The 18,396-nt window shown below is 38.6% G+C and overlaps 1 protein-coding gene across 2 annotated transcripts in view; it reads right to left on the bottom strand.

The window, feature by feature from the left end:
• LOC149222830 (mannosylglycoprotein endo-beta-mannosidase-like) overlaps window positions 1–18,396 on the bottom strand; it is a 218,849-nt gene that overhangs the window by 149,936 nt on the left and 50,517 nt on the right. For both annotated transcript variants that reach the window (XM_089385642.1, XM_089385643.1), the window contains exon 3: window positions 14,584–14,722. In XM_089385642.1, coding sequence (XP_089241768.1) covers window positions 14,584–14,722 — 139 coding nt within the window. The remainder of the gene's footprint in view (window positions 1–14,583; window positions 14,723–18,396) is intronic.

Raw genomic sequence — 18,396 nt, 5'->3', positions numbered from 1 at the left:
TGGTCTACGACTTGGGTCTTTGTGTAGCATTTGAAGCAGATTTTATAAGAAGAGAAGATTTTTTCAGGTTTTGCCCTAGCTGAGAGCCTAATTTTTGTGTCCTTTAGTGTTATTGTTTCGTTCTTGATATGTGTTTGATGAAAATATCCAACTAAAGAACATAAGAAGATTAACAAAGTTCACAAGAAAATATTAAGGTTAAGGAAAATTGGAATTAATAGTTGCCACTTTGAAATTTCCAACATGGTTTCAGAGCTAAGGTGAACAAGAAGGTAGTTGGAAGGATCATCTTGTGGACACCACGTGGACACAAGGAAGAGTTTGCTTGTCAAGGGGAATCATTTGTGGAAGAAAAGAAGTAGAAGACCTATTAATCTGGAAGGGGGGTTTCTAAATTGAAAGGAAAGGTTGAGAGGAAGACTACAAGTAAGGTTGTCTCTTAAGAGAAGGAGATCTATTTAAAGGCTCATTGAAAGGAATCTTTGAAGGAAGAATCAAAAGGATATTGGTACCACTCATCACTCCTGAAAGTTGTTGTTGGAGGAATCCTAGGATACATCTCTCAAGGACATTATTGAAGTTTCTTCAAAGGTCTTGAGGGAATCAAGAAAGGTTGAAGACATCATCAAGGAAGAGAATAATATTAGTTATCAAGTAAGTATCATATTATTACTCTATGTTTGAATCTACAGGTCATATGGGTTCTTTCTGCAAGGAGAGCAATAAGCTCGTTGGAGCATCAAATTACCTAGCATGGAAGAAAAGGATTGACCTGGCACTTATAGAACATGAGGTAATGGAATACGTAACTGGGGAAATTACTAAACCTAGTAAAGACAAGACTCAAGAACTAGCAAAGTACAAGAATGGGGAAGTAAGGGCACACAAGATCATAGTTGAATCCATCAAAGATCCTCTTGTTCCATTTGTTGAAAATTTGAAAACTTCCAAGGCTATGTATGACAAGCTAGTAAACTTGTACTTTGTGAGTACATTAGGACAAAATATGTCTTTGCGGAATAAACTATACAAGATGAAGAAATCAAAGGATGAGGACATGGCATCCTTTCTAATGAAGATCTCTCAATTAAGAGATCATTTGCAGGGGCTTGGAGAAACAATTTCTAATTCGGAAATGACCAATTGTATATTAAACGCATTGCCACCAGAATGGAGTAGCTTTGCAACAAGCATCTACTCTAAGAAAGATTCAACTCCCTTTGATGAGTTGTAGGCTCAATGCATTTTGCAAGAATCAAGGATCAAGATAAAGATGACATTGGATCAGATGAGCAATCTCAAGCCTTTCTAGCTTGAGTCAAGAAGCTGAAGAAAGGAAAGTTCGGGAAGTCCAAGAAGAAAGATATGTCCAAGGTTCAATGCTTTAAGTGCAATGAATATGGACACTATAAAAGGGATTGTCCAAGCCAACAAAACAACAAGAGAAAGGAAAGAAGTGAGGCTCACATAGCTGAGGAAGTAGGAGAACCTGAGAAGAAGTCAAAGAAAGAAGAAGTGAAAGATCTTTACTATTAAAGAAGGCATCTTGTTTGTCAGGTTCTTGGTAAAATTGGTCTTTCCTTTAGATAGCATGCATTGTTGTTTACTTTAGAAGAGTCTTGATTTTGCATAACATCATAGAGAGAAGCATGTGATAGTAGCATATGTAGAGTCTACTTGGTTAAGTTGCTTTGTAGGAATCATCTAGTCTTTAAGAAGATAGATAGACCATTTTTCATATTATTCATCTGAGCATTATCTAACATTATGTTAGAAGTAGTCATCTTGCTAAGATGGATCATTATGATCCTGGAAGAACCATCATTTTGGAAGGTTCTTGGGAGAAGCATTATGACAAGGTTAGTATATATTCCATGTAATGTACAAGGGATGAAGGAATGCAATGGCACAGGTTGTAGGTCCATTGTGAGACACGTTGCTAGATGATAGACTGAAAGGCCTAGGAACACACATTGAAAGTGACTCTGAGATAAGATGCATTTGAGTATAATCTTGTAACATTCTTTCTATGATTATGTGATGTTTTAAAGGAAAGAATTTGACTTACTCAAGGATATATAAAGATTTAAGACCTTCTCTAGATTATATATAGATAAAAGATTAACATCCAATATCTCTAGAAGAAAAAGTTCATTTGGTAATCAAGTTCGATCCTTGGGCACTCTGATGCATGAAGGAAGATTCATATGGACATGAACCATGAGGATGTTGATTGGACGAGAAGGTCATTTGGATGAGGTAAGTCTGATTTTTTAATTATTGTTGGTTATCTGATTAACATATTATTTTGCTACCTGGAAAAATGTTGCAGGAATACATGATGACCATTGAGGCAAGATTAACTGTATGGATAGAAATGTATGAAGAATATTGAGGGAAGCTCAATATCTAGTACCTGGCAATTGTGAAGTCAAGAAGTGTCTATCTTGAGACTGAAAGGTAGTAGTGCGAGAAGATAACCTAAAGGTCAAAGGAGATCACGTTCAAGAAGAAGCTATGATCAACTTGAAGTCTAGGAAGGCTCATTATAATGCCTTCATCAATGATGTCAAAGATGAAAGTGATGAGCAAGAAAAATGACCTGGATCCTATCACAAGATTGAAGAGTGAAGTTGGTTTCCATGATACCTCAAAAGGAAGCAAGCTCAATACAATGAGATGTGGAGAAAAGAGGGAACTAGGCAGCTATGAAGAACCTGTAGTTAATACTCATATGAAGACAAGTTAGAAAGCTTGTGAATATGACTTCCCAATTAGAAAGGAAGTCAGGAATCTCCTCTAGATTTGAAATGTAGTCAAGGAGTCTCCTTGAATAGGAGCAAGGATCTATTTCCTAGTTAAGAGGGAATAGGGATATCCTCTGTGGTTGAGAGTGAGTGATGTTAGACATCACATGTGCATTCTTTTCTTTAAGTAATGAAAAGAGAATGGTGAAGGATTGGATAAGCATATGTGCTTTTAGAATCCAAGAAAGGAAAGGTACCAACACTCTTTGAGGATATGACAGGTATCCAAGAGAAGAGTGGTCGAAGAGGACCGATATTCTTTAAGGGCTCAGGATTGGAGATGTCCTAAAAGGATATACCTTGTGAACATTCGGATGGGGTATGTGCCTCGTAGAGGTAGTGTGGTATCACACATAAAGCCTCCCAACATAATGCTCTTGATTAAAGTGGAGCTTGTCTAGTTAGACCTCAAAGACAATGTTGGTTATAATGACGATGCTTATAATTGGCTTATCAATTCAACTCTTCTTATGAGAACTCTTAAATTTGACAATGATGTTGTACTAGTTGTACAATTATGAATACCTCCCTAATTAAGACGAAGTGTTGAAAATGTAACTAGTTTCGGTCTTCATAATTGTTGTTGTACTCATTTCAATATGTATCCTATGTAACAAACAAAAGAAGAAAAGAAAAAGTTATTATTATTAAAGCATGGGTTTCATGCTCATGTTTTATGGTCTTCTAGGTAAAATCATGTTCTTCGTGCTTCTACGGTTTGTTAGGTCTTAAGATTTATTGTCATTAGTCAAAGGAGTCAACACCATGTTTATAAGACCCTTTCGGGCAAAATGTAATTGAAAAAAGAATTTATTTTGAGTCTAGAAAGTCTTGGAAACTCTAAGAGTACAAGTCGGCCCTAGCAACTTCATGTCGGCCTAAAGGAGGGAATTTGACCCCTCGAAGAGGCTATATAAAGGAACAATTCGACCCCATTTAGTATTCACTCACCAAGACGTTCGACCTCTCAAGGAAGAATTCAATCTGTAGCTAAGAAGTTGGAAGAAGGAAGAGCAAAGGTCTAGAAGGCAAGAGGAATCAAAGGAAAAAAGCAAAATTTTTGTTTTTGCTCTCCATTTCACTCACACGTGCGAAATCTAGGATATTTGCAGCTTTCCAGAAGGGCCAAAATTGCAGATTAAAGTTGCAGGTCCATCATCAGGTTGCAGGAAGAGCAAGTACTTTGTTAAGACCTCGTTGACCTTGGGAAGTCTTATTTTGTTCAAAGGAAGATTGTTGTCTTAAGGTTTTTGTGCAGTTGTTGTTGGATCGAAGTTGCAAAAGAGTTGCAGTATTGAAGCTGGCAGGTCGAAGTTGTACTTTTGAAACTGGTTGGAGCAAGATCAAGGAAAGACTTGCTGGAAGGGTTGATTGGTACTTGGAGGAGGACTTGGTCTAAGACTTAGGTCTTTGTGTCTTGTTACCCACCACCTGTGAGTAACACCCATAGGAGAAAAAAAATTATCCTAAATGGTCCTCAACCGGCAGCCGGCAGCCCTTGCAGCCACCAGATAGCTTGATGTGCCACTAACTCCGCCACCTGAGCCAGCCCTGTGATCCTTCGCCCATCTGTTATGATAGTATGTTTGAAGGTGGGCCTCCTGACCCCGAAGTTATGGCTTTTCATTGTGTAGTTGGGTAATTTTGTTTACTTATCATGGACACTTTTGGGCATGGACTAGTGGGGGGATTCTGCAGAAAGAGTGGGTTTGGTTTGTACTCTTGTCTCCTCTGCCTGATTTGGTGGTTAGCCTTGAATCCTAGTCTCGTGGGATCTCCTCTACTATCTACTAGCTTTAGGGATGGCACTACATGGAAAATCTCGATTTTGGTTGCTTGGCCCCGCTTTCTGACACCATATACATCATTCCCCTCCGCTCATTTTAACCCCATTTATCATTTTTCCCATCCAAGTCCACATTGTCCACTAGGTCCACAAGAAGTTAGCCTCCCCATCCCCTTGTCCACACTTTGGTTTGGGCCTGAAACAATGCCCCGGAGGTTGATGCAGTGAAAAGAAAAGAAAAAGCATAAATTGGACACTCTCAACAAGAAATGTACCATAAAATGCAAAAGATGGTCGAGACATACACATTTAGCACATGGGCAAAAGCCAAACATGAACTCTACCCCTTATTTATGGCCATTGCCCTAGTTTCTATGGGCCCTATATGAACCCCCTCCATCATCAAGGAACCCATGATTGTCCCAACCCATAGTGGGCGATGAATTGCCCCACCTTAAGGAGGTAATCACTGTTATATACTACACATCATGCTCTCATCCCCTGGAGCCCCAAGCATTTATGAAGAAAAATCAATCAAAGGCAAAAGGCATGTGAAGAAGGGTGCAAAAAAAAAGGTCGGGGCAACTCATGTACCATGATTGCTCCCTCCTACACTCATATACCCAAGTGTGGACTCCCGCTATTATAGCTACCCTTGTACTGTGGCATGTGGCTTGGAGCCTTCCCCTGATGCCCCACTCCATTCCATCATAATATCACGTGCCACCTACCATTTGACGAGTCTACCATGGACATGTTACCGCCTTTAAAGGTTGAAACCACTTAATAGGGTCCTTGGTTAAACTTCTTCTTGAGCTTATAGGCACCTATACATTCGAAAACCCACTACGGAAGGGCATGCCACCATGAAGTGTCCACTTGGTTCCATGGTTTGTAAGATTATTTACTCAATTGCACTAAAGATCTGTCGTACTAAAAAGCGAGGGGGCGCATTGGATCTTATACAGGACTATAGGTGGGTCTCCATTTGGGTTTGGTCTCCCTATACGGGGTCCAAGCCATCTAGAGGGTCATATTGGCACTTGTAGGGTGAGCATTGAGAGCCATGGGTCTCCACCATAGCAGAGAGCAAATTGCCACTTCATGGATCCCTTAGCACCATTCATTGATTGCTCGTGTTCCACCTTTTGGATGAGGATGATGTACATGGACCACCATGCCCAATCGGCTTCACACTTGCACCACACACTTGGCAGATGTTCCAGGGCCCAGATGAGGATGTGTCTCGCCATGTGAGACGACAGGAGGGCTTATGTCATCATTCTAGCCCTTACAGATGGTAAACAGCCATTATCGATCCACTTGGAGACCCATGAGGATATCATTGTGCCCCCACATCATTTGGGGAAGCCACATTGGATTTGCTTGTATATCAAGGGGGCACCCCCTTGATCACTATGTTTGGAGCCTATTCTCTCACATTGGCACACTTTGGACTCCAGTTGGCCGCCTTAATGGCCCAATAAATCATTGCATTTACTATTTTTCCCTCTTGAGAGGCTTTATCTTTGTATTATTAAGCTATCTTAGTGGGCTTGTCACCAAGTCATGTCATTATTGTATATTATTTTATTATTTGGGGCATTATTACGCTAATTAGGCTATTCAAACCCCCTTATGGATTGTATAAATTGATGAGAGGCTCACTCATTTCTCTCATCGCATTTTTGGATTGGACTATATCTTTTTGAGAATTTCGACTAGCTTTTTTGATGGATGAATTGGAGATCTAGTTCATTTCGATGTTTGGAAAAGCTTAATTTCTTGTCTTGGAGCTTCAATTTCTTTGCATCTTGATGATTGGAATAATTTCTCTATACTTGTGAGTACCCTTTTCATGCGTATTTGTAATTTTGTGTCATAAAATTGTCGATGGAATATTTTCGTTCATCAAGCTGGTGTAGCTGCTCTTTATCGTATCTGAAGTTGTTGGGCTTGTCTTTGTGAAGGATTTTTCATATGATCATTTGAAGTATGGTGAATTATTGTCCTAGAGGTACATGAATGTTCATGAAATGCCTTGATAAGTCATCGTTTGCAATATAAAGAAATATAAATTTCCATTTGTAACCTGGTTGTTTCTTAGGCCATTGAAGTTGTTGGGGAACTCCTTGGTTGGAATTAAGCCTACCTAAACGTTGATTTCATTTGACTCCATTCTCCCAATTGGCTAGGCACTGGTCTAGTCCAAAGGTGATCACAAAAAGAAAATTATTTTTCACCTCCTCCCTTTTTTCTAAGACCGAACCTAGAAGGCCATGTAGGGCATCACACGTGTTCTATTGTAGCCATCAAAAATTGATGAAAATTGGTCTAGATTTGCGCTAGTGAGTCCTCTAGAGATCCTCCAAATTTGAGGCTATTCCGACGATGGAATCTCGAGATATCCCAACCCCTAGCTCAGAAACCATTTCCCTAGTTTGCCTTTGGTTAGTGGATTGAAGGATTCGTTAAGGATCATTGCATTAAACATTAAATTCAAATGCCATCTCTTTGATCCTTTTCTTCTCCCTTACTTGGTCAATATCCATTTTTGAAGCTTCATTCTAAAACCTTGACCTCGTTGGGGCCCATTAGGGTTTCTTTGTGGTCCCGCAACTTTGTGACTCAAATTCCTCAAGGATTACACAGAACCCATTTCTCCTTTGGGTATCTTAGGTCTAGGATACCTCTTATTAAGGGATATTCTCCAAACCTAGGTTTAGGTATCCCCCAACCCTTCTTAGAGAGCCAATCACCTTACTTTCAAAGCAAGTAAACCAGTTATTTGAGCCTCTCTTGTGAATAGGCTTTAGGAATCCCTCCACATCCTATCATTGATCTATCTATCCTCGTGATTCCTCTCGTATCAGGACTCCTCCCATCGATGAAAATACGTAAAGAGCGGGGAGCTTTACCGAAGGTGACAGTGGGCTATTGCTCCATCGTTGCCACTTGACCTAGTAGTTTCTCTATAGGATCCCCTCCTAGGACCCCTACTAGTTTGAGTAGTAACATCTTTAGCATTGTTGTCGAGGACACGAGACATGTGTCTTGTTTCCCTCACGACATCATTGATATATTATTATCGGCGACTCCATTAGAAGAATGAAGCCCTAGTTCTTCATTGAATTTTAAGGTCAATGCTTGTAGGGTGAAGCAAGCATTTCTCTAGGCATCTTTAAATTCACCTTGGCGACTCCTACATAATTTACATGTATATCTTGATAGGATGTCTTTCTTTGATGATTTTCCCACTTTGGACATCGCTAGCATCCCTGGGCACCCTAATCATGTCATAGGAAGGATGGTACATGGGTTGCCCATGTTTGATGGTGATCCACTCTCCGCAATTGATCATGTAGAAAGATTTATTGTGCATGCTTCAAAGGAGAAACTGGTCCACCAGGATGTCCTTATAGTATTGTTCATGAACTCTCTCTATGGTCATAGACTCATAACTCATTGTTACATAATCACGAACCTAGGAACATCTCATATATTGAGGAGTTCGTTGAAGGATTTCTTAGACATTTTCAAGTATGCCTCGCATTAAACATTCAAGAGGAAGCTTTCATTGAGCATCATCATGACCTTGGGAATCTAGATGATGGGCAAGAAAGAGGGTCCTCCCTGGGTCCACATGACGAAAATAGGCATGATGATAATTCCGAAAGCACATGTGATAGGGAGGGTGAGTTTGTAGAGAGTGAAGTTAAGGTTAACCCTACCTTTTCCAAGGATACTATCTCTGATGATCCACCCTTTGAAGACCTTGGAGAAGGTGATCCCATAGCCCCTTCAAACATTGATATCAACAATTACTTACATATTAAAGAAGGAAAATGGGAGGTCTATGGAAATCATTTCGACAAGGACCCTATCTATGACACCGATGACGATGATATCGATAGGACCCTTGTCTTTCCTCACAATTCTGGGGTTGTAGTTGAGTCCCATGTGGACCCTTTCCTCAACCCTTCTTACATTATCACTAATAATGAGGAATCCTCCATCTCTCCTAAGTGTGATCATTGTGGGCAATATGCTTGTTGTGTCTCTCCATCTCATCAGTCTCCCTTTCCTACTAATCATAACCCTATGGTGGCCATGAAGCATGACATAAATGATAAGGACCATGACAAGGGTGATATGCTTGAAGTTTCCATCCATCAAAGTTTATGAGCCTGATTGTTGACATCTCTATCTTCTGGTTAGAAGAAAGGATCTCGTGGAGTAGATTACATCCCTATTAAATTTAGTTAACAATGGTATGTTCTATGCTTATCACAATTGCTTCAATGTTCCTTAAGCAACCCAGTAGCAATTTCCAATTTAAATTTCCAGTAGCAATCACATTTAATCACATTGACAGTAAAAGTAGATAGAACATGAATCAAAATGCAGAAGACAAGCCAAGACAAAAGGACACCAGATTTGGCGGATGCCAAGGAAAAAACCCCAATGTGGGGAAAACCTTTTGATCGGATCTTCTTATTATTATATCAAATGTTCAACAGAAAGAGAGTACAAAAGTCAAATTGACTTGCCCAGTTCAAAGTCAAAACAACCCAGTAAATTTCTATAGTCAACTACACTCAAACTTCAACCCTAACTAGAAAGTAAACGTTGATCAAAACAGCAATAAATTATCCTCAAAACAGCTTGGTCTTCCCAGTCAAACTCGGTCTCCAGCAGCGGTCAAATTCAGCCCAAAACAATCACAAAATCTACGATCAAACTTGGTCAACCTTGCAATCAGCCTGTAATTTTGGTCTGCGGTCAAAGTGCACAGAATGTCTCGATTTCTGTGCCAAAAGATGCAGCCTACTGAGACAGAAATAACCCCAAAAAATCGAAGTCAAATGATGCCTGGAAGGTCACTATCAACGCTAGTCAACGTTGGTCAAACTACAGAATTTCCTGTGATTTTCGTCCTTGTAATTCAATCTGAAATTTCGTCCTTCTTGATCCACACGTGTGAGAGAGAAGAGTGCCCAATGTAGTACGAACAAATGAGAGAAGGAGAGAGAATGTGTGAATGACGAAGATGCCAAATGAGCTGAGAGGACACTTGTATTTATAGAAGTCTATGAGGGTGAAGAGTCATGTCTATTGGGCTTCATGAGCCTACATGATGATGTGGCCGACCTGAGCAAATTGTACCTGAGTGGGCATAAATTCAAAATCACACTCCCGCTTGTCCAAATTGGATGATCTATGAATCAATTTTGGTCCTCTCGAAAAGAAGAATTTAATGCAATCATCATCTCCATCAAATGAGTTGTCGTAACGTGGAATTTGGCCCTAGTTGCCAATTTTAACACTCCCTCTCAACTAGGGATAATTCTACTAGACAATCCATCCATCCATCATTTTCGTTCATGAAGCTAGTGTAGTTGTTCTTTATCATATGTGAAGTTGTTGGGCTTGTCTTTGTGAGGGATTTTTCATATGATCATTTGAAGTATGGTGAATTATTGCCCTAGAGGTACATGAATGTTCATGAATTGCCTTGATAAGTCATCATTTGCAATATAAAGAAGTATAAATTTCCCTTTGTAACCTAGTTGTTGCTCAGGCCATACGAAGTTGCTGGGGAAATCCTTGGTTGGAATTAAGTCTACCTAAACATTGATTTCATTTGACTCCATTCTCCTAATTGGCTAGGCACTGGTCTAGTTCAAAGGTGATCGCAAAAAGAAAATTATTTTTTACCTCCTTTTCTAAGCCCCAACCTAGAAGGCCATCTAGGGAATCACACAAATTCTATTGTAGCCATCAAAAATTGAGGAAAATTCGTCTAGAGCTGTGTTGGCGAATTCTCTAGAGGTCCTCCAAATTTGAGGCTATTCCGAAGGTGGAATCTCGAGATATCGCAAGCCCTAGCTCGGAAACCATTTCCCTAGTTTTCCTTTGGTTAGTGGCTTCATTAAGGATCATTGCATTAAACATTAAAGTCAAATACCATCTCTTTGATCCTTTTCTTCTCCCTTACTTGGTCAAGATCCATTGTTTGAAGCTTCATTCCAAAACCTTAACCTCGTTTGGGCCCATTAGGGTTTCTCTGTGGTCCTGCAACTTTGTGATTCAAATTCCTCCAAGATTACGTAGAAACCATTTCTCCTTTGGGATTCTTAGGTCTAGGATACCTCTTGTTAAGGGATATTCTCCAAACCTAGGTCTAGGTATTCCCCAACCCTTCTTAGAGAGCCAATCACCTTGCTTCCAAAGAAAGTAAACCAATTATCTGAGCCTCTCTTGTGAATAGGCTTTAGGAATCACTCCACATCCTATCATTGATCTATCTATCCTCGTGATTCCTCTCATATCGGGACTCCTCCCATCAGTGAAAATCCGTAAAGAGCAGGGAGCTTTAGCTAAGGTGACAGTGGGCTATTGCTCCATTGTTGCCACTTGACCTAGTAGTTGCTCTATAAGATCCCCTCCTAGGACCCCTACTAGTTTGAGCAGTAACATGTCTCATTTGAAGCAGATTCTATAAGAAGAGAAGAGTTTTAAGGGTTTTCCCCTTGGAGGGGTTCTGAACTGGCTGAGAGCCTAATTTCTGTGTCCTCTATTGTTACTGTTTCGTTCTTGATATTTGTTTGGTGAAAAGATCTAACTAAAGAACATAAGAAGATTAACAAAGTTCACAAGCAAATATTAAGGTTAAGGAAAATTGGAATTAATAGCTGCCACTTTGAATTTTCCAACACTTGGTACACCATCCTCCTTGTCCAAAGAACTGTTATTCACATACTGACCTTTGTTCTTCACAAATCTGATCTTCTCGGTGCTGGTCTTTACGTTGTTCTCTGCTCTGATACCATGTAGATTTTCTCTGAAATTCTGCAACTGCTATGATGAACAATCTGAAACTAATTTATTTTCACCAAGAAATAGAATTTCTCCACAATATTTAAGCAGCGGAATAAAGCATAGAGATAAAGAACACATTCACACAATTAACATTGTAATTTTTCTTGGGAAAACCCTCTCCTTGCTGTAGAATTTTATTGATAGAGTAAATAGATGAAATACAAAGCAGTCTGTCTATTGAGAACAGAGATGTTCTGCTGCTGATCTAGCCTAGACTTGCCTGCAAAAACTTTGATCATGGCTCCTACTTCCTTGCACAGTCTCTGCGCCTATTTCCTAGCACAGGAAATCTCCTATTTCCTAGCACAGCAGTGACTCCTATTATTTAGGTAAAACCTCCTAAATTCTAGTGCAAATCTGCCAAGAAAGTCTTTCTCAATTCTGCATTTTGGTTCCTCCTTGATACACGCTCTCAACAAGAAGCTCTCTTCACACAAACTCGTGCAAACAATAATGATACAAACTTGTGCCTTCATCCTCCTTTTAAACAATTTGATCCATGCTATATCTAGCAAGTATGAATTTAGACACAAGTTGAGTTTGACTTGTTAGCTAAGTTGAACTGCTAGTTAAACTTGTCCTTGATTCAATGAAGACTGAAGCTCCCAAATTCGTCATCTTCTAAATTCGAACTGGCACTTGGACATCGACTTAACTGACCCTCCAATATTTGCGCATGAATTTTCTGTCTCCACAAACTCGTCCATCTACACCAACTCATCCATGCTAAAAGAAACACTGATCATGGTCTTTCTCTGGCTAAGGCACAAGCCAGAGAAGACCTTCTCTCGCTAATATTTTCAACATGTTACTTGGTGAATCTAAGCTTTCCATGGTGATAAATGATCTATTGACTTGCTAATCCATTGACACTTTAAAGGTCAATCTAATAATTGGCTTTTCCATCACTTTGGCACTGAATTTACAGCAAACCTATGATATGGTGGTTTACTATTTAATTGGCAATGTATGTTTATTTTGATGATATGGTGAATAGTTTCCAAATCTGGAAATAACAACTAGGAATATCATTTCTGACTTTTGATTTCACTCTTAAATTCAAGGATCAATGCTTGGTGCAATAAATTGAACATGCTTGTATGTCATTACTCCATAACTTCATTAAGTAATCAAACTAGTGTAGCAATATTTCTCATGGTTCATGTTGCACTTAACTTTTAATGTTTTATGATCATATTTCACAGTTTTGGATACATCATAAGCTAAAAACTGCAATCTGGAACTTACTTTACAGTCTTGCGGGTGACTCTCTCACCTCAATGCTACATGGTTAATAACACTTGTTAATGGAAGGTTCACATATACTTTTAAATCATAATTTAGAATTCTCGGTGAATTCTATCTAGCACATTGATCAAAGTTGAACAAATCTGCTAGCATAACTTTGCACTACGGCTGTCACATTTCTCTTTACATTTCCAGCATTCATTGTGCTTTTACTGGATAAGTTTGGAGAAAATGTATGTTTGTTGTTATATATTAAAATTCACACATTCCTTTCATATTTGAGCTGCAGGTAAGAACTCTAGGATTTATTGCTCCTTGTGACAATTCGGTACATTTGGTTTGCATTCACACTTTGGGGACCGATTTAATAATTAATTTGCACATTTCATCACACTCCTCTCATACAAATTAAGGCAAATTAACTTGTTCAGATTAATCACACATTAAGATAATCAACTAAACTTCTCTCTCTACCACACTACAAAGTTTTGGTTTAGTCGATCATTTATGAATACCCCACTAGGCTAGGAAATGTTTCCTTAGTCTAAAGTGAGAGGCAAGGCCACAGAAGTGACATTGAGTGGCTTGCCTAATAGTTACCACCAGTTTCTCATGTTTACGGTTTATACTTTTCCATGGTGAAAATTTGAGTGGTCACAGGACTAATTATGGCACATCAATGAATGGTTTAATTACATCTTCTCCATTGCATTCAAATCCATTCGCTTTTTTATATGGACTCCAATGCCTAATTGGATAGACATTGATGCAAGTCCACCATTTGTTCTAAAGAACATCTTGAACATTTTTTTCTAGGGTTTTCTCTGCTTCTGCCAAAAAAGGAAACAACCTAAAGTGAGAGGAAGAGTAGTTGTGATAACAGCTAGCAACCTTCCTAAGTGCTTCTAGGGTTGCACTTTGTTCATGGACTTGATTATCTTTAAGCACAGATCTATGGGCTAACAACTCAATGGAATATAAATTTGAATGGGAGAATATAGAATACTTCAGACTCTGAACGGTGCTGTGCAGGCACTTAGGTGAGTTTCCAAAAAAGGTGTGCTTTACAGCTTGAAGACAGGTATTATATTGACCTAAAAATATTAAATAAATCTGTATTAATAGAAACAAAACTTATGTGCACACATTTCCTTTTAATTCAAGGGAACTGAAGTTGTGATTACTTATGTCAATCGAAAAGTATTTTAGGTAGCTCACAAGCACATATCTATGGCTTTTGAGTAACATCTGAAGCTGAAAGCTAGTTCTGAGCAATCAGTGCTTATAACAACATCTTAAGACTTTTCCAATGCTATGTTTTTGATGTACTCAATGCAGACTTTTTTTCCTTTTAGAGATGGATTTCAACTCAGTGCAGCTGATGATGAAAAATTGATCATTATAGTTTCAGTAATGATGATCAAATGAACAGCTTTATTGAGATGGGATTATGTTTTTGCTTGTTAATCTTGCATTGGAAATTTAGAAAAGATATATGGTTACAATCTTGCATCATAGCATTTGTTCACATGAACTTAAACACAAACATAAGCAAATTGTCATATCAAAACAACAAGGCAATGGAAAAGTGCCAATCACAAGCTTGAAAATATCGAGATGGGTGTGAGATTTATTTACAGAATTAGATTGGTGATTAGTACACGATTACTCAAATATAACATCACAGAATTTTCAACCATTCAAAAAGATCCCGATATTAACTAATCAAAGAGAATGTTAACTCTTGTTTCATAAACTTAAAACTAGATATTTCTTTCTTACTTCGCTGTACAAAAGAAAAAATATTAGCAATAGCTGACACAGTTTCACATAAATGAAATTTATAGCATGATAACCTACCAGAGATGCTTGGAATCTTGTGAAGAACCAAAACGTATAGTATTCCCTCCCAGAATCAGCAATATCGATGATAGACTCATTCACCAAACCATAGAAAGGATCCCCTATTAGTTTGTTTTTCAAGAGGGTCCCCAGGACACTGTTAAAACATCTAATGTAAGTAAAGGCTCACAAACAATATTGTCATATTTAGCAATATACAAAATATACAAACAATAACTACAATGATAACGTGTTACATCATAGCTTTATTATTTCTCAAAACATGTCATGGTAGAACCTTTCTTGCAAGATTTACTGGTGGATATGTGATTAATGATTGGAATACATAAGTTCACTAAAAATTCAAGAACCCATTCACTCATTAAAATATTGCTCAAGCCCATCAAAGGTAACATTACTTACTAATAATGAACATGGTTACACAGAGGCAGTAGTCATTGAAAGTAGCCTGACACTTGCACATTCCCTCTACCTTCAACTTGTAATAATAATCAGGAAGCTTAGCCACAAAAGCAGTATGGTGATAAACAAAAACAAGAGATATATCCATGATATTGGTTGAAAACTGTATAAGTAATAGGTATAAGATTATTAGCAATCTTCATTATTATTAGAAATTGTGTGTCAAGAAAAAGGAATAATGGATTCTGAAGCCACTGCTTGCCGTTAAGGTTTATATCCTAGCCACCATGGAGAACCAATCAACATTGTCAATCTCACAAAGGGTGCCCCGTGTTTGTAGCAGTAGGGGTGTCAAAGCAGCAATGGAGGAAAAGCACAGCGGTCCCAATGACCCCTCATTTGAGAAAGGGGTCACTGAATTCCAGACTTTGGCTGCTGAAGGCTTGAAGACTGGAAAATGGACCAAGATAGACTATGATCGGTTTGTTAAGTGCACAATAGGCCTTCCAAGAGTGAGTATCACAATCAGCATCCCGAAAGAAAATCTCTCTTGTTTGCAAAAATGGCATTGATTGGGAAATTAAAGGGGCTCTAGCCAAACCCTATGACAATCAAGTTATGGCTAAATGAGTATTGGTGTCCGCTTATGAAAGGAACATTGTCCCTTTTTCTTAGTGGCAAAGGCCATACAACCATTCTGCTCCAGTATAAAGAAGATAGCAATGTTCCAACAAGTCTCTCAGACAAGGAGATGTGGGAATAGGTAAACACGTCCAAGGGACACATGGAGACACCCAACAAATTACATCAAGGTCCCCGACATAAGGAACCCCATTTGAAATCCTAAAAAATTAAAAAATTAAATATATGAAAAGGAATGACAAGTGACAAACATGAACAATGAAAACATGAAATAAATATTGAAATTTCCATGTAAGTTGTAACAATCACGATTTTCTTTCTTTTTATCCATTGAACAATAATCATGGGAGGGCATCGAGGAGTCCCTTTTCTCAGAAAGGCAATGCCCAAGCATCACCCATTTCTTGGGAAACATCCCACCCTGCATTTGCACGAGTTTCCCCAAAAGAGGAAAGTGGGCAAACATCCTACATTGAGTTTCCCCATCCTGAAAATGTCAGGAGCATAGAGAGTGCAACCCCCACTTGTGGGAGAGTGTTCCCATGTAGTAATAAAATATAGGGATCTAATTTTAAAAGTGGACAATAATATAAGGGATTTGTAGCCTACGCTTTAATCACTGGTCTTTGGACTTCAATCTGAAAGAGGATATCCCCAAAGTTGTATGGCCTACGATCACCTTCTGCATCTCCCATTAATTTTATGGGCTGCCTTGACCTATAGCACAGGCAGGTACATATACAGCACTGAACTGAAGGCAAATCAATATGCATGTGCCTGGCTATGCATTGAAGTTGATCTTGAGAAGGGTTTACCTCAGGCCATCCAGCTAAACCTATGTGGATGGCATCATCTGCAGCATCTAGATTACAAGTAACTCCCATTTAAATGCAGTAAGTGCCATGCAAATGGCCATTTTGCAAAACACTGCAAAAAGAGACAACGAACTCAACTAGAAAGAGACCCCCAAAATATGCAAACAATTAGCAACCAAAAGAGAAGAATCCCCCAACACATCTTCAATGTCAAATGAAATGCACACTCCTCCAATAACAAACCGCTTTAAAATCCTGAATTCAATGGGAAAGGAGCATAGACCCAGAAAAGGAGAAGAGGAAGGGGAAACCCCAGCACCCAAGGAAGATTCAGAAGCAACCAAAGAAGCAATGAAAGACCAAATGAAGGAAACATCGAAAGGAGTAGCAGAGCCAATGCAGACTGGAATGCAAGAGACCGTAGAATATGAGATGGAATCCCACAAATTCAAGAGCCACCAGTATTGGCAGAAGAAGAGTTGGGGCAAACCTCTCATAAGAAAAAAGGCAGGGGAACTTAAGGAACACCTAGTTCAACATATGCAAGAGTGTTGGGAAGGCAAACTCCTTTCAGCCCCTAATCAATTCTACGAAGAGAAAAGTCCAGGGAGGAGCTCAGAGAAAGAGAAAAGATTCCAACAAGGCAATATGTTCCCAATCCTTGCTAGCCAAATATGGCTATACACTAGGAGTTTCAAACAAAATCTAGGTATGTCTTTCAATATGTCTCAATATGTGATCAGTTTGTCAAACAGTACACACATAATCAAATGAGTGGTTGCAGGAAATCTGGGGAAGAGACATCACCAATATATTTGTATCCCTGTATGACAAGGAGATCAAATGAAAAATTATCATCAAGTGAGTATTACTCTGGGAGGTTTTTTTTACTTGGTTAATTATCATCTCCTTATGAGAACTTAATAATTAATTGAGCTTTTTCCTCCAAGCATAACCCCAAAGTCGTAGTATGGCTTGATGGTGAGGTCTTGGGTGATTCCTAGTGTCTAGGGTCATTGTATATTACCATAGTAAATCACACAAAAAAATCGTGGAATTTGATTAGGTCTAGGGGGTCATTTTTTAATTTTTAAAATTTCCCGCAAGACGGAAATTGGAATACAATTTGTATATGAAATGTAATAAGAGATGTTTAGAGAAGTTGTATGGAGTATGAGTAATAAAAATTACACCTCTCACCTTCAAATTTCTACTATTGCACACTTTGAAGGGTTAAAAATGTGTTATGGACCCTCAAAACCCATTTTTCCTTAAGTTTAGTGGGAAATCTGGCAATAAATTAAACCATAAATAAATTAAATGGAGAGAAATAAATTGCTTCATGTGACAAAATGACTTGGAAATTATCTCAAGTCAAAGGAATGAGTCAAAGGACAAGTTCGAGGATAATTTGGCACCTTGCATCATAAATACATGGCCCACTCAAGGAAATCGAATTTCTTGACATAACTGAGAAAATCGAATTTGTGGATTTAATGCACATTTGGGAGGATTTGGGAGAATATTTGGCAGAGATTTTTATGGGAAATTGTTCCCACATTGGTTCCACCCATATGCACTTGTCATTTCATCGTGGAATTTGATTTTACTTGAGGGATTTCTTGATGCCACTTGGGAAATTCGAATTTGCATGAAGGTGTTTTGGGATTGTCACTCATTTGCTTTGGGATCGTCACCATTTGCCTTGGGATTGGCTCCCAAGCTTCTATATAATAAGAGTTTTGTGCTCTCACTTGGAGAACCATTGTTTTACTAGTTATTGTGTTTGCGGAAACGCTACTAGTTTGTACATTTTTCAAGAATATCAATAAAAAGACTTTGGAGATCCATTCATGGGTGTTCTTCCTTTGAAGCATGGTGCATTGTGAGTTATTGGTATAATCTTTTAGATTTTGAATTATTTCATTTTCCATTTATTCTTGTAAACTTG

The sequence above is a fragment of the Pinus tabuliformis genome, chromosome Q, assembly GCF_031772625.1.
Source record: "Pinus tabuliformis cultivar Carrire ecotype Pingquan chromosome Q, CPIR1, whole genome shotgun sequence".
Classification (NCBI taxonomy): domain Eukaryota; kingdom Viridiplantae; phylum Streptophyta; class Pinopsida; order Pinales; family Pinaceae; genus Pinus; species Pinus tabuliformis.
This window is presented reverse-complemented; position numbering and strand designations above follow the sequence as displayed.